Raw genomic sequence first — 25,757 nt, 5'->3', positions numbered from 1 at the left:
ATGGGTCGAGTCAAATACTTGCCACAGAGTGCTACAGCTAGGTCCTATGCCATTATATTCTAATGTCCTGCAGAACAGGCCAAAGTACCCCAATGTACTGCCAAGTACCATGTGCTAAAATAGCTGTGGCCTACGGAGTCCCTGAGAGTGATGCCAATCATCATCAAAAGCATTTTTTTAAGCACCTATCTATACATGGTTCTATCCTAGGCACTGTACAAAACGAGTTAAACAGACTTGGCCCCTGCCCCCTGGGAATTTTCAATCTAAGATGATGCTGACATGGACAGACATAAGGATATTGAGACAACTGAACAAACATTGAACAAGAACATAAAGTACTAACATTATGCACAAGCAAAGGGGTAAGTGCATTTTGTGGGATAGTATTAAAGGAAGCCTCATGGGACATGAACAGGGTGGGGTAGAGCAATCTCTATCAGATTAGATTAGTTTTCATTGGAAAGTCGGGTTTTCATACAGACTTCAAGTAGGGACCAGACATTCCAGAAATAAAACACAATGAAAAGAAGACTTGGAGCAAAGAGAGAAGTTTAGAACTATATTGTTGGACTCTTCATGATGTCCAAAATTGTAATTCTGGATGGTTCTGAATCTTAAAGTGGGGTTGTTTTGGCTTATTAGCAGGTTGGCATTAAAGTTGGGTCTAAATCAAAACTAGTTCAATGCAGAGCAAAAAGCAAACCAAGAAAACCTGGAAACTTGCATGGCTTTTACAAACATTCTGTTTTGCTTATTAAAACTCTTATAAACCATTGGTTACTTAACTGGAGCGGTTATCATCTCAGGAACATACGCAAGGTTGTCTTGTGAAGCACCTATTTTTGCTCATTAAATTGTGTTCTGTGTTAGAAACGTTAGCACTCTGGCAACATACAGAAATTATTTCTCAAGAATTGGTGAGAGGTTTTGTTTTGTTTTGTTTTGTTTTGTTTTGTTTTTAAGGTATCTTTCTGTCGCAGAGAAAGGTCGTAGGAATTCTGGTTGTTACAGTAAGCAGTGCACATAGATGTTGAGCCCTAAATATTACCTGCCCTTAAGTCATTAATTTCTTATCTTCCAAGATGTGCCTTTAACACCATGCGTACATAAATTTGAATTTAAATCACAGCTGCAACAAATCTACTTTCACAGTGTATGCCAGATAAAACTGATTACTTTTTCAGTAGACACAGGCTTAGGAGTTTCCCCAATAGTTCTCAGCTCGCTGTTTGATGTCATTCACATCTGAAATGTGAAAATTTGAATTTACCCAGAGTATTGGAGTGTATTTTCTTTACAGAGGTTCTTTATTGTACAAAATAATTCACAATAGATTTTTTTTAATTGCAAGCTTCCCTAGTGCCCTTTAAATTATTGGGTTTTCAAAACTTATATTTATACAGAGCTTCTTCAATTGCTGTCCATTGTGTAAATACAGTACATTGAAAACTTAGTGGTGAACCCCACTGAGACATTAAAAATTCAATAATGCCTTTTTAAAATATTGAAGCCTTTTTATGCCCTTAGGTATTTGACTTGTGTAATGTGCACTTATTCATATTTCTGCCTCCTCATTAGAATTGGGGTTTTATAGGGCTAGTCCTGTCTTTCCTCATTTTCCATAATTCTTTGTGCTGTAATATAACTATAAGAAGAACCTAGTAACTTGCTATTTTTTTGACCCCAAGTCACGGACATGGTAAGCTTCCTAATAGGAAGAGTATGATTTAGGGATTGCCATCCAGAGAAATCTAGTGATTGTTTTAACTCACTACATAGCTTGCCTAGGTAGTCTTTAGCTCTAAAAAATACCTCCCCTGGGTGACAGTTTATTCTCATGGTATGCTTACTACTAAACATTTATCTTTTCTTTTAAATATTAAACTATTCTTGGACTAGACTATCTGAAAGAGCCTGGAGAGGTTTAGGCAAAATAAAGATAGAAGTATAGATAAAATCATTTCAGAATAACTGGAAATAGGAACTGTAAAATAGCCAGTGTCTTCATTTAATCTAGTGCATCTTTTGTATATGATTCAAGGAATAGGTAGAAAATTTCCAAAAGTGTACAGATTTTTTGTTTTTGCATGCACAAAAAGAATTCACACCCACTGATTCAGGAAGGAAACTGAAAATTGAGCTCATTATACTAGAACCATCTGAGATGTTTAAAGGAAAAACAATTCAGACATCTCTAGATAGCCCATGTTCATGATATATAAAAGTGGTAGTGATGGTTTTTTTAGGAATTGTATTGCTTCACTCCATCAGTAGATAGTTCCAAGTACCCTGGTGAAAGGAGAGAGGGAAGAAGGTACATTGGAAGCATGTAAAATACGTTCTTTCCTTCCCAGTTTTTATTCTGAATGGGTTAGAAAATAGTCTTGTAGTTAACTTGGGCTTGGTATAGAATAGTGAAAAAGAAACACCTGTAGATTTTCAAATCATAGTCTTAAGTAAGTACCTCAGTAGAGAATTGAGCAAATATTTGAAAGTCACAGAAACTTGGGATTCATCAATAAGCAAAACAAAACTGTTATTTTTCCCATTGGAGCTTGTGTTCTAGTTCAAAAGTCAGCAGACTTTTTTGTTAAAAACCAGAAAGTAAGTATTTTAGGTTTTGCGTGTAGCCATGTTCCATATAAAACTTTATTTACAAAAGCTAGCAGCCGGCTGGATATGGTCAGTGGCCCATAGTTTCCTAACCCATATCCTTGTAGGTAGAAACAGAATGAGTAAATTAGAGTGTGTTAGGTGATAAGTACTTTGGGAAAAAGAAAAATAGTGCAGAATAATTTAAATAGGGAGTATCATGAGGCAGGAGTTGGCAGGGTGAGTCTCACTGAGTTCAAGAGGAGGAGGAACCAAGAAAGACTGAAAAGTTAATGATTGGTGATGGGAAAAAAAAAATGGTGATATCCTAGAAATATAATGAAGAACCATATATCGGGAAGAAGAAGGGAACATCTGTGTGAGATGTTGCTGCTAGGCCAGATAGGAAGGCTGAGATTACACCATTGAATTTAACTAGTCTTGGGTTATTAGTGACCAGTCTGAGTAGTTTTCATGGAGAGAATTGAAGGAGAGAGTGAAAACAGGTAAGTCTTTTGAGGAATTTTGTTGTAAATGAAGGAGAGATGGAGCAGTGAGGGAAGAAGGACCAAGAGAAGAATTTGGTTTTGTTTTGTTTTAAGATTTTATTTATTTGACAGAGATCACAGGTAGGCAGAGAGGCAGGCAGAGATTTAGAGAGGAGGAAGCAGGTTCCCTGCCGAGCAGAGATCCCAGGACCCTGGGATTATGACCTGAGCCGAAGGCAGAGGCTTTAACCCACTGAGCCAACCAGGCGCCCCAGAATTTGGGTTTTTTTAAGATAGAAGAAATAATGACCTGTCTGATGGAAATAATCCAGTAAAGAGTAGAGAGGAAATGATATGGGAGACAGTTGCTGGAGCTGGAGCTTTGAGTTGGCAAGGGAATGGGGTCTGGTGTGTCAGTAGAGGGATTAACTTCAGATAGGTGTGATGTTGGTAGGTTGGTACGTGTGTGTGCCATGGAGAGTCTAGATTTGTCTTGTAGCTTCAATTTTCTGATTAAAGAATTATCAGTAGAGAGTATGAAAGTTGAAGTACGGAGGTTTTATATATACCTATGGTTTTTTACTTTTAGTACCAGCATTTGAGAGATCTTTGGTGACTCATTAAAATGACTTTTATTGTACCCTCTGAGGGAGTTTTAAACTTAACCTAGCAAATATGTATATTTTAAGGATTAAACCCTACATCATGGGATTGAATAATGATGCATGTAATTCTTGTGGCGCAGCAACTGGTATCCTGTAGACACTCAAGAAGTAGTAACTATTATTAGAGGACATAGTTAGTAAATATGCTAAATTGAAATCATAGATCCTTTGATGTCCCTCCTGATGTTCTTTCTACTTCACAGTGTGGTCTTTCTTTATACAGTGACTAGTGATATTACTGGCCCCAGTGATCAGGGGCTCCATAGGTGGATGCTTGTTCTTATGCATCTTAATTATTTTATCATGCTATATTAATTTCTTTGTACGGTAAAAATAGTTTTTGTATACAGCATCCTGCTATAGATTGTAATCCTCCAGAAGGTAGGTAATAATTTTTACACATTTCCAAGAAAATGTCTCAAGTAATAGTTTCAAGTATGTAGAGGGTATTCAACAAATGTAGTGATTAGTAAATCAGTGTTTCATATTTCTGTGACTAAACTTAGGTACTCAGTTCTTTAGGACTTGCTCTAATTCAGACCTGAGACCATTCCACTATTCTGAAAAATTCTGGAGCTAAATTATATTGGACTTTAGCAGTTAGAAAACCTCCAAATATAGCTATTCTAAATACCCTCCAAAGAAAGGTAGTAGCCAGATTTAACAGTAAGCATACAATAATAGAAGTATAATTGGCACACACAGCTGTTGGAATGCCATAAAAACCAGCATTGTGATCATTAAAAGAAGTTTGTTAGATGGGTATTTTATGTAAGTGATGAACCACTAAATTCTACTCCTAAAACTAATAGTATGCTATATGTTAGCTAACTGTAATTTACGTACAAATGTAGGGGGGGGGAAGACGTTAGAAAATAATACTCAACTATTCCATATTGAAAATCAAAGTAAGATAAATGGACTTTGTATAACTACAAGAAAATAGCCTTGGTTACCTTGACATACTGCACCAAGGAAGTAATGAGTGAAGTCAAGAAGTGGTATTTTTACTAAGTACTAGAGAATCTAACCGTGGGCAAGAACTGTTTGGGAAGAGCAAGGTGAAATGGCCATTTCGTTCTTCAGTATCCAGTGTGAACAGAAGAAGTGAGAATCTATTTTCTTCATAAAAAGGAGCTGTGTTCGAGACTTTAATCTTAGGTTTGCTGATAAAGATAAAAAATTTGAAGCTGTTTCCAAGAATTTAGAAAGTAAAACTTGGCTATTTTTGCAGACAACTGAGAAATTCTAAATTTAGTCAAATACAGGTTCCCATCCCATCTATAATAGTTACCTCTAAAGCATCAGAACATCCAACTTCATAAAAATATTTAGATCAATGGAAAATATTGAGTAAGTCATTTTCTAAAAATCTGTCTTGTGTTGAAACATTACTTTCTTTTTTTATTATAGGTCCAGTTGTTTACGTCTTGGATCTTGCGGATAGACTGATCTCAAAAGCTTGTCCATTTGCTGCAGCAGGAATAATGGTTGGCTCTATCTATTGGACGGCTGTGACTTATGGAGCAGTGACAGTGATGCAGGTTCACTATTTTACTGTGTTCAGTGATAATATTTTTTATGTGAAGATCTATTAAATAGATTTTTATTAGAGTTTTAAAAATTATTACTATTATTTTGAACAAGTAATAACCTTCTAATGGCTTAAAAATAAGAAACAGTCGGGAACCTGGGTGGCTCAGTGGGTTAAAGCCTCTGCTTTCGGCTCAGGTCATGATCCCAGGGTCCTGGGATCGAGTCCTGCATCGGGCTCTCTGCTCAACAGGGAGCCTGCTCCCTCCTCTCTCTCTGCCTGCCTCTCTGCCTACTTGTGATCTCTGTCTGTCAAATAAATAAATAAAATCTTTTAAAAAATAAATAAATAAATAAATAAGAAACAGATAAGAAGCTTATCCAGTGAAAAGTCACCTTACTCCTGCCCGTTTGCCCAGATTCCTCCTCGCTTCTCCAGGTAGCCACTATTATTAGTATAAAATGTTCTTCTAGACTTTCTTTGTGCGTGTGCAAGAAAAAATAAATTTGTTCTCCCACACACATACCTTTTTCCCCTTAAAGGAAGCAAATTAGAACTGTACCCCCCTTTTTTTCCCCACAGTGAACCTTGGATATCTTTTCATATAAGTATGCAGAAATCTTCATAGCATTCTATGTGTGGAATTAGAACAATTAACTAACCAGTCTGTTGTTGATTAGGCGATTAGTTGCTTCCTGTTTTTTGCTACAATCAGTAACTGTTGGTGAAGATTATTAGACTTAAATTTCAAGATTTAGTCCCAGACCCTGACTCCTCTCTTTATATTTCTTCTCTAAAGATTTCCAGCTCTCATCCCTGTGCTTTTTGTGCTTATCTATGTCTTGGCCCTAATCTCTCCTCAAATCCAGTCCTACAGTCACAGTTTGACCCTTCTCCTTAAATGACCTCTTATGATTTCACACTCAATATTATTGAAATCAGATTAGTTTTTTCCTCAATTTGAAACATCAGTTTATTCCCCATCATAATCTTTCTATACCTTTGATAGCTATTATTCTTTGCCATCTAATCAGTCTATATCCTACATTCTTCGGATTACCTTTAGCTCTACTTCATAGACCTTTATCAGTCCACTGACCCCAAGTCCAAGCAATTTTCATTTTTATATTGTTTATATATCCGTAGCTTCTTTTCCACAGTCTTAACCACCTGACTTCTTGTCACTCCCCCATCATACCTGTGGGCTAAAGGAGCCTCTTGATTGGTTTCTCTTAATTTCATTCTATCAGTCCATCCTTCTAAATCAGTCTTCCTAAAATAATACCTCCAACATCTACTCCAACCTCACCATCTCCTCTGCCTTAAGTAGTGCTTTATCAGTGCAGCACTAAGATTGGGTAAGTGTTTCATAAATAACTCAGTAATAGTTGACACACTATATAATATTCTAGAAATTGCACATAACCTGTCTATGCTGGGTCCATAGTGAATGGCATTTCTAGTTGCTTCATTAATATTCATGGTGGGACAGATACTGCAAGGCTTCTTCATGAAGTGCTGATGACACCCCCAAAATCTGGATATAGTCACTAGAATGAGTTGCAAAATGAATTGCATCATTTGTCATGAGTGTAATAGGTAAAGATTAAGAACCACTGACTTGAAAAAGATTCCATTTCCTTAACCTGATTTGTTACACAGGGTGCTTCACAGTCTCACTTCATTCTACTTTGAGGCCTGTTGACCTCCAACCCAACCTTATGCTGTTTAGTTTTTTTACCTCTGTCCTTTGGATTTTGTCACCCTCCCTGCTTCATACCAGTCCTTCCATTCCTCTACTTATCCAAATCTAATCGCTTCTTCCAGGCTTAGTTCAGATGCTTTCCCCCCATCAAACCTACCAGACAACTCCTGACCACTGTCATTTCTTTTTCCTCTACATTCATAACATTTTCAGTCCTTATATGGCAGCTAATCTTGTGCTGACCAAGTGATATTTCTTAGGCTACCTGTTATTTAACTTTTCCTGTATTCAGGCCTTGCTTTTCCTGTGAGAAGGTAGTTTCCTTGAAAGTAGACTGTCTTATACTTATATTCCTAATATAGCATATACACAGAGAATAACATTTAAAGGCTTGTATAAAATACTGGTGTTTTTTTTTTTTTAATATGACTCATTCAATCAGGTAGTAGCAGGTTTGTTTGACTTACTATTTCCCCTGCAATAATTTATTAAAATTACAGTAATGAGTAGATCATTAGTTCAGGGAGGTTTAGAATGGTTCACTAGGACTGACAAGGACACAAAAACTTAGAGTAGATATATACATTATTTAATGCACAAACACATTATACAGACATATATTTTTTGCAGATAAGGAAACGAAGTCCCTCTGAGATTGTGTGATTTCCCTTAATACCTAATTGACCATAAGAAGTAGGGTGGCTCTTTTTGAGGAAAGATTTTAGGCTTGCTCAATCTTAAAAGAAATTTGATAATTAATGGGACACATTGATAAGAGCCAATTAAGGAATATAGTTTGTATCCTCTAAAAGGGGCTTCAAGCGGATTTTGGCACTTTGAATCCATATTGGTATGATTCATTCAAGACATTAACACCAAGCTGAGGTCTATGTAAAACACAAGACAAATTGAAAACCCTAATCCCCAGCCCCAAGACAAGCTGTATATAAGTGAATTGGAAAACAGTTACAACATTATATAAACAAATATGAAGAGTACAGACAGAAGACTACACAAACAATATTTTAATTCAGTAAAATGGAAGATCATTTGAAATTACAAAAAAAGTCTTTAGCTGACCTTTGAAGGCAGTAATTTGGAATTGTAGAGGGGAAGAAATGATACAAGCAAGGAGACAAAAATGAACATGTTGGTTAATGGTGACAGTAAAGATGACGACTCAAAATTATGATGATACATATATATTGCCATTTAGAAATAATTACCATTTAGAAATAATCTTCGCATGTACTGTCTCACTTGAAAAGATTTTTTTTTTAAGCCTAGAGTGAAAGAGATTACCTGTGACAGTAGGTAGGTATTGTATGATTTAATAGTATTGGGAAGACTTTCACCTGTGTGAATATATGTAATAGAAAATGTGCCCCACTGTACCATCAGCAGTATTTAGGGGTTTCTTTCTTAACCCTTGAGTGTTCTCTGACTACTCTGAAGTACAAGTAAATCAGATTAAGGAATCAGACCACTATTCTTCTTTTTAAGATTTTATTTATTTATTTATTTTAGAGGGAGAGAGGAAATCTCAAGCAGACTCTCCCATTGAGCACAGAGCCAAACTCGGGACTCACTCCTTGACCCTGAGATCATGACCTAAGCCAAAATCAAGAGTCAGATGGTCAATCCATTGAACTGCCCAGATGCCCCTAGACCACTATTCTTTTTCCACTTCTCCAGGAACCAGTTTTAGGTTCAATCCCTGTTAGTTGTGAGGAATTTGAATGAGACCTTCTGCCTACATTTTTATTGAGAAGACAATAGGTAACTTTTTTCCCAGCACTGGGCTAAACACCTTTCTAACATTGGTATATTTAATCCTTGTAACAGTCTTGTGATAGTATCTGTGATACTATCAATTATTCCTAGTTTACAGATTTGGCGAGTTTACATGTCACTGCCGCACAGCAAGAAAGAAGCATTAGGACCCCCATCCCTCTCCCTAATCTGGGGCTCCTTAGGTGAAACCTGGTTCCAAAGGCAGTGGGATCATTTTACCCTGGAACAATAAGACCTTAATGTCCATTCTAGTTCTACTTTTGTCTCTAGTGTAAAGATAACCCCCATAAGCATTGCCCTTTCTTAACTTATACTACCATAAATTATCCTTAATACTGACTAAGAAAACCTATTAGTTCACCACTGTTTGAGTCTCCCATTTAAAAGCAGGCTTTTAAAAGGAAGTGCTTTATAAGATTAGGCCTTAGTTAAAACTCTGAGCCTTTTAGTGTGGGTGAACTCTTGGATATGAAGATCTAGCTTTCAGCTCTTAAGCAGAAAAACAAACCTTTATCTAAACCCACAATTCCTAGGCCTTTATTTTATACACAGATAACAAATTCTTAGAGAAGATGTTCTCTGGTTCCTGAATCTCACCCTGAAATTGAAGTCTTAAAAATAATCGTTTTAAATCTTGGGGCATAAAACCAGAGTGAACATGATCATACACAATTTGCTGGATTTGTATTGACCAAAGTTAAATCACCCCCATTGCTTAATTCAGCTTTCATTTTCTGCCCTTGAGTCTGACTATAGTAGCAGGTGGTAAACTACAGTTGTACTATTCTGTTTCCTTTGCAGCATTTATACTTGCATGCTTGTTTGGTTTGATTTGATTTTCTCTCACCTCCAAAAGACATCTATTTAGCTTACTGTTTTATCTGCAACACCTACGCTTGTGTCTGGCACATAATCAGTATTCAGTTGAATGCATGCGTGGTGAGCCCAACGCATCTCTCTCCACTTCAGATATAATAAGTCGGACAGTGGGTCTCTTGCTACTGTCTGTCCTATTTATTTCCTTTTTTGTTTCCTTATTCTTAGACACCAGCTTGTAAGGTTTTTACTGCTACCCATGAGGAATAAACTTTCTCTTACTATAGTTTGTACCTGAATATTCACTCTGCTTTATATTTCTAAATCCCAAATTCTAAAAAGAATAATGTAAACCAACAGGAATTTTTGAAATTTCTGAATTTATTTGCTAATACTTTGAGAATATTTAAATCACATTTAGTTGTAACTTTATAAGTGATCATTATATTGAAAATAATAAAATGATATTAAAAACAGAATGTCCTGAAAAGGCATAGGTGGAGACACAGTCTCTGGGCCAGTCCACTTTTGCCACTAGTATGGGATTAGGGTTTATGAAATACAATGGACCCTTGAACAACATGGGGTTTAGTTAAATCACCCCCATTGCTTAATTCAGCTTTCATTTTACATTGATAACCTCCCTCATGCAGTAGAGAATCCATGGATAAGTTCTGATTCCCCAAAAGCTTTACTACTGATAGCCTGCTGTGACCAGAAGCCTTACTGATAACATAAAGTCAACTAACACACATTTTTGTAAATGTACTATATGCTATGTTACAGTAAAGCAAGCTAGAGAAAATAAATGTTATTAAGGATATCATAAGGAAGAGAAAATAACAGTACTGTACAGTATCTATCAGTACATATATAAGGACCAATACAGTTCAGACCCATGCTGTTCAAAGGTCAACTGTTCGTGAACCAGACTATTTCACTTTAGGGCAACTCAGAACTATTAGCCTTCACATACAAGGCATTAGGTTTCTCTGTGGAAACAAGAATATTAGGTGCCTATACCATAGTTTTTGATCACTTAGAAGGGGTTAGCCTCCTGCCCTTGAATATTACATTGTGTTTAGGTAAATTACTGAAGTACAAGCCTGGACTATATCCCTGGTCAGATTTTAAAAGCATCCATTTTGCTTCTTCCCACATACTTATAAAATATTTTTACCTGGATTGAGTGTGTTGTTTAGAATTTCAGTTTGCTTTGACCATTCTCAGCTTTACCTTATTTCACTTAGAGTAGTCCACCTAAAAAAAAGATCTGCTATGATAGTTTGACATAAAGAGCATCTCTCTTTTTTTTTTCTTTTCTTTTTTTTTTTTTTTTTCAAAAACCCCATATACTTTTTCATGAGCTTGTTTTCCTCGGTGTCTCTGGCAGCTTTTAGTTTTCCCTACCTTATTTCTTCCCTTTCCTCCATGCCTGCCCTTCCTTCCTGTCACCTCCTCCCTATCAAAGATAGAGACGAGATTCTTCCCAATCCTTTCTTCCTGGTTTAGACCTTAAGTGTGATCAGAAAAACAATATGGAGTCTTTCTAGTAGTATCCTCCCAGCAAGCTGTCCTCACTGCGTGATACCTCGGGTATAAGCCCAAGATTCAGAAATAGTCTCCTTCACCTGTCATAACTGCCAGAAATAATCACTTAGAGAAATAGGTTTAATTTGGAAGCAGTTGAGACTCTGGCTATAGGGAAGATCACTTGAGACCTTTGAAAGAGAATTTTCAGGGAAAATCTCCAGTTAAAAATACCAAGTGGGACGCCTGGGTGGCTCCATCCATGAAGCGTCTATGTTTGGCTCAGATGATCCCAGCGTCCTAGGATCAAGTCTCACATCTCGAGCCGGCTTCTCCCTTTACCCCTCTCCCTGCTTGTGTTCATGTACTCTCTGTCTCTCTCTCAAAAATTAAGACTTAAAAAAAAAAAAAAAAGGTAAGAAGCTCATCAGTAAAATGGAGATGTTGAGAGAAGTATAAGGCCTAGATTGATCCAGTAATAAGGATTTTCCTGCAGGGAAGTATGGAGATTCACAAATAAGAATTAATCATGTCCTTCTTGCCCTCTGGAATCTAATCCAATTGAGAAATAGCCCCAAGACCCAGATAAGAAAGGAAGGATTGTTTTAGCTTCATTACCCCATAGATAGGACACTCTAGGGTTCCTGGACTGGAAAAATGACTGGAACTTGTAGCAAGAGCTACTTCAGTAGACCTTGGAATTGCCTTTTAGCCAAGTTAGTTCTGTAGAACAAGCATTTGGCCAGCCAGAAAAATCACTCTATCCCAGACACCACTCAGTATGGAGAAAGAACCAAAGAGAAGTGAGCTTTCAGGCCATCTCCCTGAAGGCTGGTCCTGCCCCTTGGCTGGCTGTGCTTACCCTAGTAGGAAGAGCAGGAAAAGAGACGCTCTGCTGGAGGACAAATAGGACTTAAAATTGTAGTCCAATCTAATCAAATCAGGTAAGAGGAATTTAAAAAACCAGAAGTCTGGGGCGCCTGGGTGGCTCAGTGGGTTAAGCCTCTGCCTTCCGCTCGGATCATGATCTCAGGGTCCTGGGATCGAGCCCCACATCAGGCTCTCTGCTCACCTTCCTGTCTCTCTGCCTGCCTCTCTGCCTACTTGTGATTTCTCTCTCTGTGTGTCAAATAAATAAACAAAATCTTAAAAAAAAAAAAAAAACCAGAAGTCTGCTCCCCTCTACTGAATTGTAATCACTGTGGGGCAACCATTTTTAAAAGCTTTTATTCCAATATAATAGGAAATGGCTTAGGAGCTTTTCTTCCCTTGAATGAGAGACATGTATAAATAAATCAGGACTGATAGCTTTCCAGCTTATTTTTTAAAAATTTTTTTTCTGAAATTTTTAAAAAGATTTTATTTATTTATTTGGCAGAGAGGGAACACAAGCACAGGGAGTGGGAGAGGGAGAAGCAGACTTCCCGCAGAGCAGGGAGCCTGACATGGGGCTCCATCCCAGGACCCTGGGATCATGACCTGAGCCGAAGGCAGACGCTTAATGACTGAGCCACCCAGGCGCCCCTTTTCTGTATTCTTTTGAAATTTAGCATTTCCTCTAAAATGAATTCAAGCATACAACCCTTGATTAGATAAGGAAATGATTCTAGCAAATGCTGTCTGTTTCACAGGTTGTAGGCCATAAAGAAGGTCTGGATGTTATGGAGAGAGCTGATCCTTTGTTCCTTTTAATTGGACTTCCTACTATTCCTGTCATGCTGATATTAGGCAAGATGATACGCTGGGAAGACTATGTGCTTAGACTATGGCGCAAATACTCAAATAAACTACAAATTTTGAACAGTATATTTCCAGGTAAGGCCCTGAATTGTGGCTATAATGAGCACACCAAATTAGTGTTTGTGAAAGAATCTTAGTATGCATAGATATTTTAAATATTCTAAATCATTAGCACTAATATCCTGCATTTTCTTTTTCTCTAGGCATTGGTTGTCCTGTTCCTCGAATTCCAGCTGAGGCTAATCCTTTAGCAGATCATGTCTCTGCCACCCGAATTTTGTGTGGAGCCCTTGTCTTTCCTACTATTGCAACAATAGTTGGTAAACTGATGTTCAGTAGTGTTAACTCTAATTTACAAAGGACAATCTTGGTAAGATGGGTTTTTTTTTCAAGTGACTATACAAAAAAGAATGAACTGTGTATTTGTTCAAAAAAACCCCTGTGGGACCTTATAAATAGTCCTTTTGTGGCTCCTGTGCTTTAAGGTTCTGTTTGATCCCCACTTGTCCAATAGCAAGAAGAGGGGAGGATCCATTATGTCTAGCCTTCCAGAACAGTGCTGTGGGTGATTTCTCTCCTTAGAATAGGCATGAATTATCACGCCCATCCCTCTTGACAACAAAGATTATGGTGAAGAGCTTCTGCTCTAGGGTCAGACTGCCTGATTTATATCCTGTCACAGATAGGGCTTTTCTTAAAAAACTAAATCAAGTTTCTTGACTTCTCTGTGCCTATAAATACAGATCGAATTCATAGCTATATCAGGATTACTGGGAGGATTAAATGAGGTAATTCGTTTGAAGTGCTAGCACATAGTCAACCCTTGTGTTGATGTCATTATTCTCCACCTATCACCTGCACATGTGCCCAGGCCTTTTCCCTGTTATATCAGAATGGACGTAAAGCTAAGTGGAGAGATTACCCAATCAATAGGAGAACAGGGAAGGTGTCTCTGTTAGATGTAGTGTCTCCGCCTGTCTTACCCCCAGTAGAAAAAAGAACTGTTTCTTTGCATTCATCTGAATTAGCAGCAATGGCTGTCTTTTGTGATCTAAGTAAAATTATTTTTATTATTATGTTTCTCTAAATCTGTATGTTAAAAAGCTAATTTTCCTTTTTATTTTAGGGTGGAATTGCTTTTGTTGCCATAAAAGGAGCATTCAAGGTTTACTTCAAACAACAGCAATATTTACGTCAGGCACACCGCAAAATTCTAAATTATCCAGAGCAAGAAGAAGCATAAAACTGTGACTTCTAGTTGTTCTGCAGTCCTCTCATCCTTATGAGTCTGTTGTGTTGTTCTGATTCCATCATTAATGCACAGTAGTGGAGACTTACGATAAGCTGCTGCTCATATTTTTAAGAAATACAATAAAGCACTTAGGGCAGGGGAAATCCTCTCAGTAATCACGGAACCTAAAGTTGTGATTTGTTTTCATTGTTTTGTATGTACTTCTTTTATGGCAGTCATCTGAACCATTATCTTAGCATGGTAAACCTGGATTTTGTTCATATTTTCTCCAGATAGAAATGTAAAGATCAAACTGTGCAAATATTTAAAAATGCACATGCTGTTTAATTCAAATGCCTCTTTTGTACATGTTCATGTTCAGTGTTTTCTTAGAATCAGCAACTCAATGAAGGTACTATGAGGATTTTTTTTCACTGACATAATTTGATTACATGCTAAACAGGAGTATATGTTAATATGAGGAAATGTAAATTAGTTATAAAAAATAACAAACCAAAAATGTATGTAAACATTCAAATGATTATCTGAACAAATGAGATTTTGTTGTGTTTTTCTTAACCCATGTGACATCCTCAAATGTGTAGGGTAAAAATTCACAGGGCTTCCAAATCACTTTTTCACTATTAAATTTTATTTATATAATGTTGACATCTCATAGTTCATAATGTAATTTTGACTCACGCAGTCATAATTACTGTGTGTGTGTGTGTGTGTGTGGTTGTGTGTGTGTGTGTGTGTGTAAGAGAGAGAGGGAGAGAGTCAAAGGACCTTCAATCACTGGAGTAACGTTTTTAAATCCGTATTTCTAGAAATTAGAGTTGCCAGTTTCTAATAGTTTGAGCACAGAACGACTTGCAAAAAAAAAAAAAAATCAATAAAGTTATTTTACTCTTCTCTTTCATTGATTCAGTTATTCAGGTGTTTGTTGATCACCTCCTATTTGCCCAGGCATTATACAAAGTGCTGTGGGACACAGTGGTGAACACGATAGACTTGGTTCCTGCTTTTATGCAGTTTACTGTCTAGTTTCAACAGATAGAAAACCAGCAGTGAGTAAACCAAGGTGAGGCCTTGAGCTCTTTGTTTTTATACCAGTCAGTGAGGAGATAATTATGAAAATAAGTCTTGAGTAAATATTGAGGTTTTTGGCTTAAGTCAAGCTATTATTAAAACCAGTACTAATGTTTTTAGATTTTAATTGCTTGTCATATTGAGGCTAGCACCTTAATCACTGTATAACTAGTTTTATGTTCATTTTTAAAAAGCAATTATTTATTTTAAGCCATTTTTAATAGTGGCCCTTTTAATGTTGTTTGGCAATCTGAATGGTCTCACAGTTATTTTCATTAATTAAAATTAAATTTTTAAAAGATAGTTCTAAAAACCCTATTTATTTTCTTGTTCACAGTATCTAATGCATGACAACAATAAATGTTTCCCTTACTGATAAGTGGCCACTTCTCTTTAGGAATGTAGCAAATATAGATTGAGCTATGTTAGATTGCAATAATGTATGTTAACTTTAGTAATTTAAGACTGGTACCTTTCTATAGTATGAATGTCTTAATTCTGTTATAAAGTTTAATGTGAATGGCTGTTGAACATTAAGAGTTGTAATTATTTTGGGAGGAAGGGAATATTTGACTGACAGTGAGCCTTATTAAGAACACTGCTACAGTTCTAAAGGGGAAATATAAAATCTATGATTATATATAAAAATAACTTAGATTATATAGCTGTAATTATAAAATATATTGTCTTTTCTTTAATTTTCAATATAAAAGGCATAGTAGATATTTCTGCATAATTTTGTTATATGGAACAGCTTTTAGGCAACCTTTAATAAAATTATACAAGCACACCGTTCCCCAGTTACTACTTTGATGCCCAAGATGGGGGGAGTAGCTGCTTGCGTCTGTTGGTATCAGGGCTCATGAAGCCAGGGAAACAACTCTAATTCTTTGGGGGCAGCAGTGAGGAGTTTTTAGGGATGTGGGAGGGAATTGCAAGTGCCTGGAAACCAGATTGTCCTCTAGCCCTGGAACTGAACACTTTTAAGTCTAAAAATCCTAGCTCGAAAGTACCATGTACCAGTCTTCAGAATGGTGGCCTGTACCACCATGAACAACAAAAGAGCATGGGCTGACTAAAGTTGATGGACCTGGGTTCCAATCCTAATTCTACTTTTAATAACCAGATGTATGACCTGACTGAGTGGTTTTCTGTCAGCTACAGTGTTTGTCATCTCTGAAATGCAAGTAATACTTCTATCTCAGAAGACCATTTCTAGGATTAACTGAGAAATTAAAGGAACAAAGGCACTTTAGGCTCGAGACAGCCCTTACAGAGCAGTAGCTGTTTCTTAATTGTTAAATAGTCTGTGCTCTAGGAAAAGGGAACGAAGAGGTAAGAGAATGGTGTTAGGGGACAGATTAAAGGGATGGTGTAGACTTTTGGGATGGGTTGGGTATATTCTGTGTTTTCCAGTTTATTTTCACATTGCTTTATTGTGTTATTTCTATAAACTTTAATGTTTTAAACCTCTTTTATAAAATTCAGTGACAACTAGTAAAATTCTCTCCGTTGCAGAAGTTTAACTTATCTCCAAAGTGGCTGAAAATATTGTTCATCATTACATGATTATCAAATGACTGTGAAGAATATAAAATTAAACTTAGTGACTTAATTAGTCACTGTCTTGCTAACTGTGCTGTAATTTTTTTAAACGTCTTGTTTTTTAACATAGCAGACTATCTCAGTACTGGCTGGATTAGGCTAAATAAAGAATTTTTATGTTCTCTAGGTGTACTTTGTCTGTTGAACAACCCCCAAAACATAATTTGTTCGTTTTTTTAAATCCTAATTACTGGGATCCTAGATGTATCTGAAATTTAAAAAAAAAAAAAAAAAAAGAAAGAAAGAGAAATTATCTTAATAATACAGGCAGGCTGGCCTAAACTCCAGCCCATTCTGATTTTTAAAATGTATACCTCATCAGCCACTTGGACTATGACTATATAACCACACACAAGATTTGTGGATGGTCTCATGCTACAGGGTATCTTGAAGTATATTCAAGTAGGTTTGGAACACATTTAAGGGAAAAGAAAAAGTTGCTTCCTCTGAGATACTAATTTTTAAGTTTCTGAAGATTAGAATCTTCTAGAATGAGTACATCAAATAAAGGCCCTTCCATCCATGGGGATTGTATCTTTTCTAGTTTATTTCATTACCTCCATCAGAGAGACTAGCAGAGGAGAAGTGGCATAGAGTCAGTCCTGGATGCATATTCTGATACTTATTTGTAGGACAAGTTACTTTCTCAGACCTTTAGTTTCCTCATCAGTAAAATGAAGATTATAAAACTATCTCCCTGGTTATTATGAGAATTAAGTGAGGAAACATTCTACAACAGTTTGATAAAGAGAAAAACTAAATCTGTACCAATTTAAATGGACATTTGTTTTCCCATATCCTTCCCTGGTCCCCTGGGATCTCAAGGTTCCCTCTTTGCTGCTACCAGCCACCCCATACGCCCATGAGAAATGGTAGAGTGATAAAATGTCATATTTAACTGCCTTCCTGCAACAAAGATTCTGAGCAAAGGGAAGAGAGAACGGGTTTGCAGCTGAATGGCTGTAGAAGCTTTGGACATGCAACAGAGGTGAGGCTATCATCCTGGTCAACCATTGCAGATTTACGTAACCACCTGCCTAGGTTACTATATGTCAGCAATATGTACTTACTTCACCAGGTGTTTGTTGAGCACCTGTATGAGCCAGACACTGCCAAGTCCTGGGGTAAAATGAGGAATAAGCCTGCTTTGAAATATTTATTCTTAAAAGTACACTTTAAATTCTGGAATACTTTGAACCCTTAGAAGATCTGCCCTGCTTAAATATGGACTCTAGTTTAAAGTTGGCAAGAAACTGTAACAGGAACTAAAAGATTGTTTGTGATCTTTTAATAATACACATTTATCAGTGTATTAATCAATTCATATAATTGTACACCAAAAATAGACATACAAAAGTACGTAATTTTTAAGTACAAGTCAATGAATTTTGGTAAAATGATCACATGTCCTATCAGTGTCCATTCTGGTGATACAAATCAGCCATTTGGACAAGGAAGATATAAGAAATTCTTAGCTGGTAGAAAGTAAATGATAAAAGACTTTACAGAAAAGCAGGAGCAAAATAACAGTTAACACTACTAGGCTGAAGGAGGATAGACATTAAGGGAACTGGGACTTTTAGGGAGACCTAAAAGGCTGAGATTCAAACACTTTTGAAAAGGGTGCAGCTATCATAGCAGTCGAGTCAAGGGCTGGTAGAGAGATTTGCCAGAAGGCAGGCTGGAGCTGATGTGTAGAGCTGAGCTGGTGGGACAAGAGGCCTGAGGATGCAACCTGAGATGTGTCTAGGCTGCTGAGTTTCAGTGCTTAAAATGTTATCGAGGAAGCTGAAATGGAAGGAAGGTGTCTTCCTGACACAATAGCCTTGTGGTGTCATTCCTGTGCCTTCTGTTGAAAAAGCCTAATGTTCCAAAGGGAGTATGTTTACAGGATCCGGTACAATATCACAAAGTTGGGCAAAGAAGGCTGGGTTTATAACTGAGACAGTAAGTTGGCAATGTAACCAGCACCCCTTTGTGACCCTTCCTTATAATCTCTAACACCCCACTCCACTCTGACCGCAAGGAAACCTAACCCTAATATACTTGATTCACAGGAAGGGCCCTAAATGACTTAATAGCATAACATCCAGGATGACAAATGGGCCATTTTCATATATTTTGGTTAGGGTATAAATTGGTATGGAAGGTAATCAGTATCTGTTAAGATTACACATGCATGTACCTGTTGACCCAGCAGTTCCAGTTCCAGGAATTTATCTTAAGAAATACTTGTACCTAAGTGCAGTAACATATCTATAAAGTTATTTGTTGTCACAGTATGTTTAATAATAAGAGATTGGAATCAAATATCTGTAAGTATGGAATTGGTTAAATTGTGGTACATCCATAATGGAATACTACTACAAGCTATTAAAAAAAAAAAGAATAAAGGTGTTTACCTACTGATGTGAAAATATTTCTAAACTATATTATTTTTAAAAACCTCAAGATGTAGAGCAGATCCCATAGTGTGTTACCACTAGTGGACTGGGGATGGGAGAATTAAATAAACATCTGTTTAGGCCTTAAATCCTTGGAAGGAAACATAAGAAAACTGTAGTTGTCTACAGGAAGTTTGAGAACTGGGAGGATGCAGGTTGGTATAGGAGGGATATTCTTTACTGTTACCTTTTATACTTTTTTTCCTAACCATGTAGAAAAATAATTTTTTTTAAGATTTTTATTTATTTATTTGACAGAGAGAGATCACCAGTAGGCAGAGAGGCAGGCAGAGAGAGAGAGGAGGAAGCAGGCTCCCCGCTGAGCGGAGAGCCTGATGTGGGGCTCGATCCCAGGACCCTGAGATCATGACCCGAGCCGAAGACAGAGGCTTAACCCTCTGAGCCACTCAGGCACCCTAGAAAAATAATTTTTGAAGTAAGAAAGAATTAAATTTCCCCACTGAGGACAGTACTGAAAATCAAAGGGGAATTTGTTTCTTTTGAAGATAGCAATATTTGAACTGTATGACAGTACTTTATCCTTTCTAAAGACTGATGTGATTGCCTTTTGGAAATAATTTTGCATCTCCCTCAAGTAGATTTTCCAGTAGGTATTCAATAAATGCTATTGAACTTATATTGCTAACCATAGGATTAGTTTTTGACAAAATATCTTACAACTAGTTTTGTCCAGCAATGTACACAATGAGTGGGTTTTGAGACAAAGCTATCCAACCCCTAAAAATGGATATTGGAACTCATTAAAGCAGGGAAATAACATATCTTAAAGGTTTATTACTTATTCATGTATTTAGGCATTCATTCATTCATTTGTTGAGTCAACATTTCTTGATAACTTAGTATCTATCTGATAGTATGCTAGGCACAGAAAATTCAAAATAATACTAATACTTTGTAGTATCCAATTATTTATTGCATGCTTACGATATGCCAGCTACTGATCCAGATATGAGTATTAACTCATTTAAGCCTCATAACAACCCAAGCACAGTTTTTGTATTATAAATCACAGTATACTACAAACAAGGCAACTGAGGCACCCTGTTTTGGGTTTTGTTTTTTAAGCAAATTACCCAGGGTTACATTTCCTCTACCCTCATAGAACTCACACTCTAGAAGGGAGGACAGGAAGGAAATCAATTCCAGTTACAGTGTGAAAAGTGTAAAGAAAAAAAAGTATAATGCACAGAAGAGGTACAGAGGTAGCAAGGGAGTAGAGCTCCTTAAAGGTGGATCTTGGAAGGTAAATATGAACTTGACAGGTGGGAAGAAAGGGACATAGTGTCTTGAGGAAAACTCTGAAAAAACAGAGTGTTTGATGTACTAGCATCATATACTCAAATACATTGAAAGGGGGAACATTTAAACCTGAGGTACTGTCATATAAATGAACAAAACATTGGAAAGAAAAAAAAAAAAAAACCACACTGGAGAAACTAGCAGTCCTAAAATAGACCCAAAAATAAATGGGTATTTTGTATGTAAAAAAGGTAGCATTTGAATCAGTGAAAATGAAGATGGATTAATCAGGATATAGTCTTGGAGCAACTGGTAGCCATCTGGAAATTCCCTTTACCAAAATAAACTCCAGATGGAACAAAAATTTAAGCATGAAAATCTTAACCATTTAAACACAAATGGAAGAAACTATTTTTTCTGCTGAGACATGTATCTGATAAAGGACTTGTATCCAAAATACACAAATAACTCTTAAAACTCAATGATTAAAAAAAAAAAAACTGGGCAAAAGATCTGAAAATATCCCTCACTAAAAAAGACCTACAGATGGCAAAGAAAAAAAAAAAAAAAAGAAAAGATGCTCAACAACATATCATTAGGGAATTGCAAATTAAAATAACAATGAGATATCACTACGCAGCTTAAGAATGGCTAAAACCCCAAATCCTAACAATTACCAAATACTGGTAAATAATGTAGAATGAGAGGAACTTTCACTTATTCTGGTAGAAATGCAAAATGATACAATCACTTTGGAGGTTAGGTAGTTTCTTCCCGTGTCCTCCAATAGTCACACTCAGATATTGACTCAAATGAACTGAAAACTTAGGGTCACACGAAAACCTGCATACAAGTGTTTATAGTAGCTTATTCTTATTTGTCAAAAACTAGAAGCAGCCGAGATGTCCTTCAAGTTGAATGGATAAACTGTGGTATGTATGTACAGTGGATTATTATTCAGCAGGGAAAGAAAAATGAACCATAAATCCACAAAAAAAAAAACAAACCCACCCATGGAGGCATCCTAAATGCATATTGCTAAGTAAAGAACCAGTCTTGAAAAGCTGTAATGAGTTCAACTATATAGCATTCTGGAAAAGACAAAACTACAGAAACAAAATCTAAAAATCAGTTTTTTACCAGGAGTTGGAGCAGGAAGTAAAGGATAAGGATAACAAATAGGTGAAGCACAGGAATTTTAGGGCAGTAAAAATAGTCTATATGATAATGGCAATTAACATGTTAATGGTAAATACATGACATTATGTATTTAGCAAAATCCATAGAGTTGTGTAACACAAAGAATTAACCTTAATGTACACTGCAGATTTTAGTTAACAATTATGTATCCATATTGGTTCATTCACTATAACAAATGTAACAAGCTAACATAAGCTGTTAATGATAAGGGCAACTAGGTGGTGGGGACAAAACTGTTTTGTACTATCTGCTCAATTTTTCTGTAAATCTAAAACTGTTCTTAAAAAATAAAATCTCTTAATATAAAAAATTTTAATACTACACAAAAACAGAATTGCACTTATTTTTTAATTGTATTTTTTTAAAGATTTTTCTTTTTAAGTAATCTCTATTCCTAATGTGTGACTAGAACCCACAATCCTAAATCACATGCTCCACTGACTGAGCCAATCAGGCACCCCCAAAATTTTATTTTTAGTAAGGTCACAGCATAAGAAATTTTAAGAAATCGTAAGGCACATGAAAAGATGATCAACATCACTAACCATCAGGGAAATGAAAATCAAAACCACAATTAAATACCACCTCTCACACATGAGAATGGCTATTATCAAAAAGATAAGAAATATCATTTTTTTTATTTTTTTAAAAGATTTTATTTATTCATTTGTCAGAGAGAGAGCACAGGCAGGGGTAGCAGTAGGAAGAGGGAGAAGCAGGGTCTCTGTCAAGCAAGGACCCCAATATGGGACTCCATCCCAGGACACTGAGATCATGACCTAAGCCAAAAGCAGAGGTTTAACCAACTGAGCCACTCAGGCTTCCTAAGAAACACCATTTATGATTAAAAAAAAAAAATACATTTAGTTAGAACATACTTCAACATAATAAAGATTATATATGAAAAACTCACAACTAACATCATACTCAATGGGGGAAAACTTAGAGCTTTCCCCTAATATCAGGAACAAGACAAAGATGCCCACTCTCACCATTTTTATTCAATATAGTACTGAAAGTTCTAGCCAAAGCAATCAGACAAGAAAAAGAAATAAACAGTATCCAAATTGGTAAGGAAGAATTAAAACTTTCTCTTTGCAGTTAACATGATACTATAGGTGGAAAACCCTAAAAATCCACCAAAAAAACTACTAGAAATGAAAATGGATCAACCAGTTTGCAGGATACAAAATCAAATCCATTGCATTTCTTCTTTTTTTAAAGCTTGTATTTATTTTTGCAAGAGAAGGAGAGAGGGCAGGAGTGGGGTGGGGGGCAGAGGGAGAAGCAGACTCCCTGCTGAGCAGGGAGCCTGATACAGGACTCGATCCCAGGACCCTGGGATTATGACCTGAGGCCAAAGGCAGATGCTTAACTGAATGAGCCACACAGGCATCCAAATTCATTGCATTTCTATACACTAATAATGAAGTAGCAGAAAGAGAAATTAAGAAAATAGTCCCATTTACAATTGCACCAAAAATAATAAAATACTTAGGATTAACTTAACCAATAAAGAGGTAAAAGACCTATACTTTGAAAACTATAAAACACCAATGAAAGAAATCGAAGAGGACACAAATGGGAAGATATTTTATGCTCATGGATTGGAAGAACAAATATTGTTAAAATGTCTGCACTATCCAAAGCAATCTACAGATTTTTTAAAAGATTTTATTTATTTGCCTGAGGGAGAGAGAGAGGGGGCACAAACAGGGGAAGTACCAGGCAGAAGGAGAACCAGGCTCCCTGCTGAGCAAACAGCCCAATGTGGGACTTGTTCCCAGGACACTGGGATCATGCACGACCTGAGCTAAAGACGGCCACTTAACCAACAGCATTTTCCATAGAACCAGAATCCTAAATAATCCTAAAATAATCCTAAAATATTAATAGAACCACAGAAGACCCCAAATAGCCAAAGAAATATTGAAAAAGGAAAAAAAAAAAAAACTTGAGGTATCACAATCCCAGATTTCAAGATGTATTACAAAGCTAAAGTAATCAAAACAGTATGTCACTGGCACACAAATAGACACATGGATCAATAGAACAGAGAACCCAGAAATAAACCCATAAGTATATGGCCAATTAACCTTCAACAAAGGAGGCAAGAATATGCAATGAAGAAAAGACAGTCTCTTTAACAAATAGCAATGGGAAAACTGGACAGCCACATTCAGAAGAATGAAACTGGACCACTTTCTTATACCATACCCCAAAATAAAATGGGTTAAGGATCTCAATGTGAGACCTGAAACCATACAAATCTTAGAAGAGACCATAGACAGTAATTTCTCTGACATCCACTTAACAGATATGTCTAGATAGGTCTCTTGAGGCAAGGGAAACAAAAGCAAAAATAAACTGTTGGGACTACGTCAAAATATAAAACTTCTACACAGCAAAGGAAACAATAACAAAACTAAAAGGCAACCCACTGAATGGGAGAAGAAATTTCCAAAAAACATATCCAATAAAGTATTAGTATCCAAAATATTTAAGAACTTATACAACTCAACACAAAAAAAACCCAAATAATCCAATTTAAAAATGGGCAGAAGGGACGCCTGGGTGGCTCAGTTGGTTGAGCGGCTGCCTTCGGCTCAGGTCATGATCCCAGCGTCCTGGGATCGAGTCCCACATCGGGCTCCTTGCTCAGCGGGGAGCCTGCTTCTCCCTCTGCCTCTGCCTGCCTCTCTGTCTGCCTGTGCTCACTCTCTCTGACAAATAAATAAATAAAATCTTTAAAAATAAAAAAAAATAAAAAAAAATAAAAAAATAAAAATGGGCAGAAGATGTAAACAGACATTTCTCCAAAGAAGACATACAGATGACAAACAGGTACATGAAAGTACTCAGCATCACTCACCATCAGGAAAAATGCCAATCAAAACCACAATGAGATATCACCTCACAACTATCAGAATAGCTAAAATCAAAACACTACACCTGAAACTAATATTACACTGTATGTTAACTGAAGTTTGAATAAAACTTTAAAAAATAATGATAATATGCGCAAGAGACAAAAAGTGTTGGTGAGGATCTGGAGAAAAAGGAACCCTCATGCACTATTGATGGGAATGCAAACTGGTGTAGCCACCGTGAAAAACAGCATGAAAAACCTCAAAAAATTAAAAATAGAATTACCATATGATCCAGTAATTCCACTACTCGGTTTTTACCCAAGGAATATGAAAACATGAATTCAAAAAGATACAAGTATTCCTAATGTTTATAGCAGCATCATTTACAATAGCCAAATTATGGGAGCAGCACAAGTGTCCATCCATAGAAGAATGAATAAAGAGGTGGGATAGATCTACACTGAAATATTATTCAGTCATTAAAAGAAGAATGAAATCTTGCCATTTGCAACAGCATGAATGGATATAGAAGGTATTATGCTCAGTGAAATAAGTCAAACAGAGAAAGACAAATATCATATGGCTCCACTTTTATGCGGAATCTAAAACACAAAGCAAAGAATGAACAAAATGGAAAAAGACTCCTAAATACAGAAATCAAACTGGTGGTGCCAAAAGGGCAAAGGAATGGGTGAAATAGGCAGAGAGGATTAAGAGGGACAGGTATAAAATAAATAAGACATGGGGAAGTAATGTACGGCATAGGGAATATAGTAAAAAATATTGTCACAAATTTGTATGGTAAGAGATGTTAACTAGAATTATGGTGGTGACCATTTCACAATATATAAAAATTTTGAACCCTATGTTGTACATATACAATATAATATTGTATGTCATTTATTCTTCAATTTAAAAAAAAAACATCAAAAAACAAAAAGAGGCAACTGGGTTGCTCAGTCGGTTGAACATCCAACTCTTAGTTTTGGCTCAGGTCGTGATCTCAGGGTCGCGAGACTGAACGCTGACTCAGGCTCTAGCTCAGCATGGAGTCAACTTGAGAGTCTCTCTCCCTCTTCCTGTGCCCCTCTCCCACCTCTTTAAACAAAACAAATAAATCTTTAAAAATAAATAAATAAAAGATTTTATGTTAACTATGTTGGAATTACAATTTAAAACTTAACAAAA

The 25,757-nt window shown here is 36.5% G+C and overlaps 1 protein-coding gene across 2 annotated transcripts in view; it reads left to right on the top strand.

Annotated features, from left to right (window-relative positions):
* MARCHF5 (membrane associated ring-CH-type finger 5) overlaps positions 1 to 16,917 on the top strand; it is a 52,284-nt gene extending 35,367 nt beyond the window's left edge. Inside the window, exons 1-5 of one of the 2 annotated variants that reach the window (XM_080822366.1) lie at positions 211 to 365; positions 5,162 to 5,292; positions 12,759 to 12,942; positions 13,071 to 13,237; positions 13,994 to 16,917. In XM_080822366.1, coding sequence (XP_080678492.1) covers positions 350 to 365; positions 5,162 to 5,292; positions 12,759 to 12,942; positions 13,071 to 13,237; positions 13,994 to 14,110 — 615 coding nt within the window. In that variant the 5' untranslated portion in view covers positions 211 to 349 and the 3' untranslated portion in view covers positions 14,111 to 16,917. Of the gene's footprint in view, positions 1 to 210; positions 366 to 5,161; positions 5,293 to 12,758; positions 12,943 to 13,070; positions 13,238 to 13,993 lie in introns of those variants that run through there. The other variant, XM_080822365.1, reaches the window with a different exon arrangement.
* Positions 16,918 to 25,757: the final 8,840 nt, after the last annotated feature.

This window comes from Martes martes (assembly GCF_963455335.1).
Source record: "Martes martes genome assembly, chromosome: 14".
NCBI lineage: Eukaryota > Metazoa > Chordata > Mammalia > Carnivora > Mustelidae > Martes > Martes martes.
The sequence above is the reverse complement of the archived record's forward strand: the minus strand, read 5'-3'. Positions and strand labels throughout refer to the sequence as shown.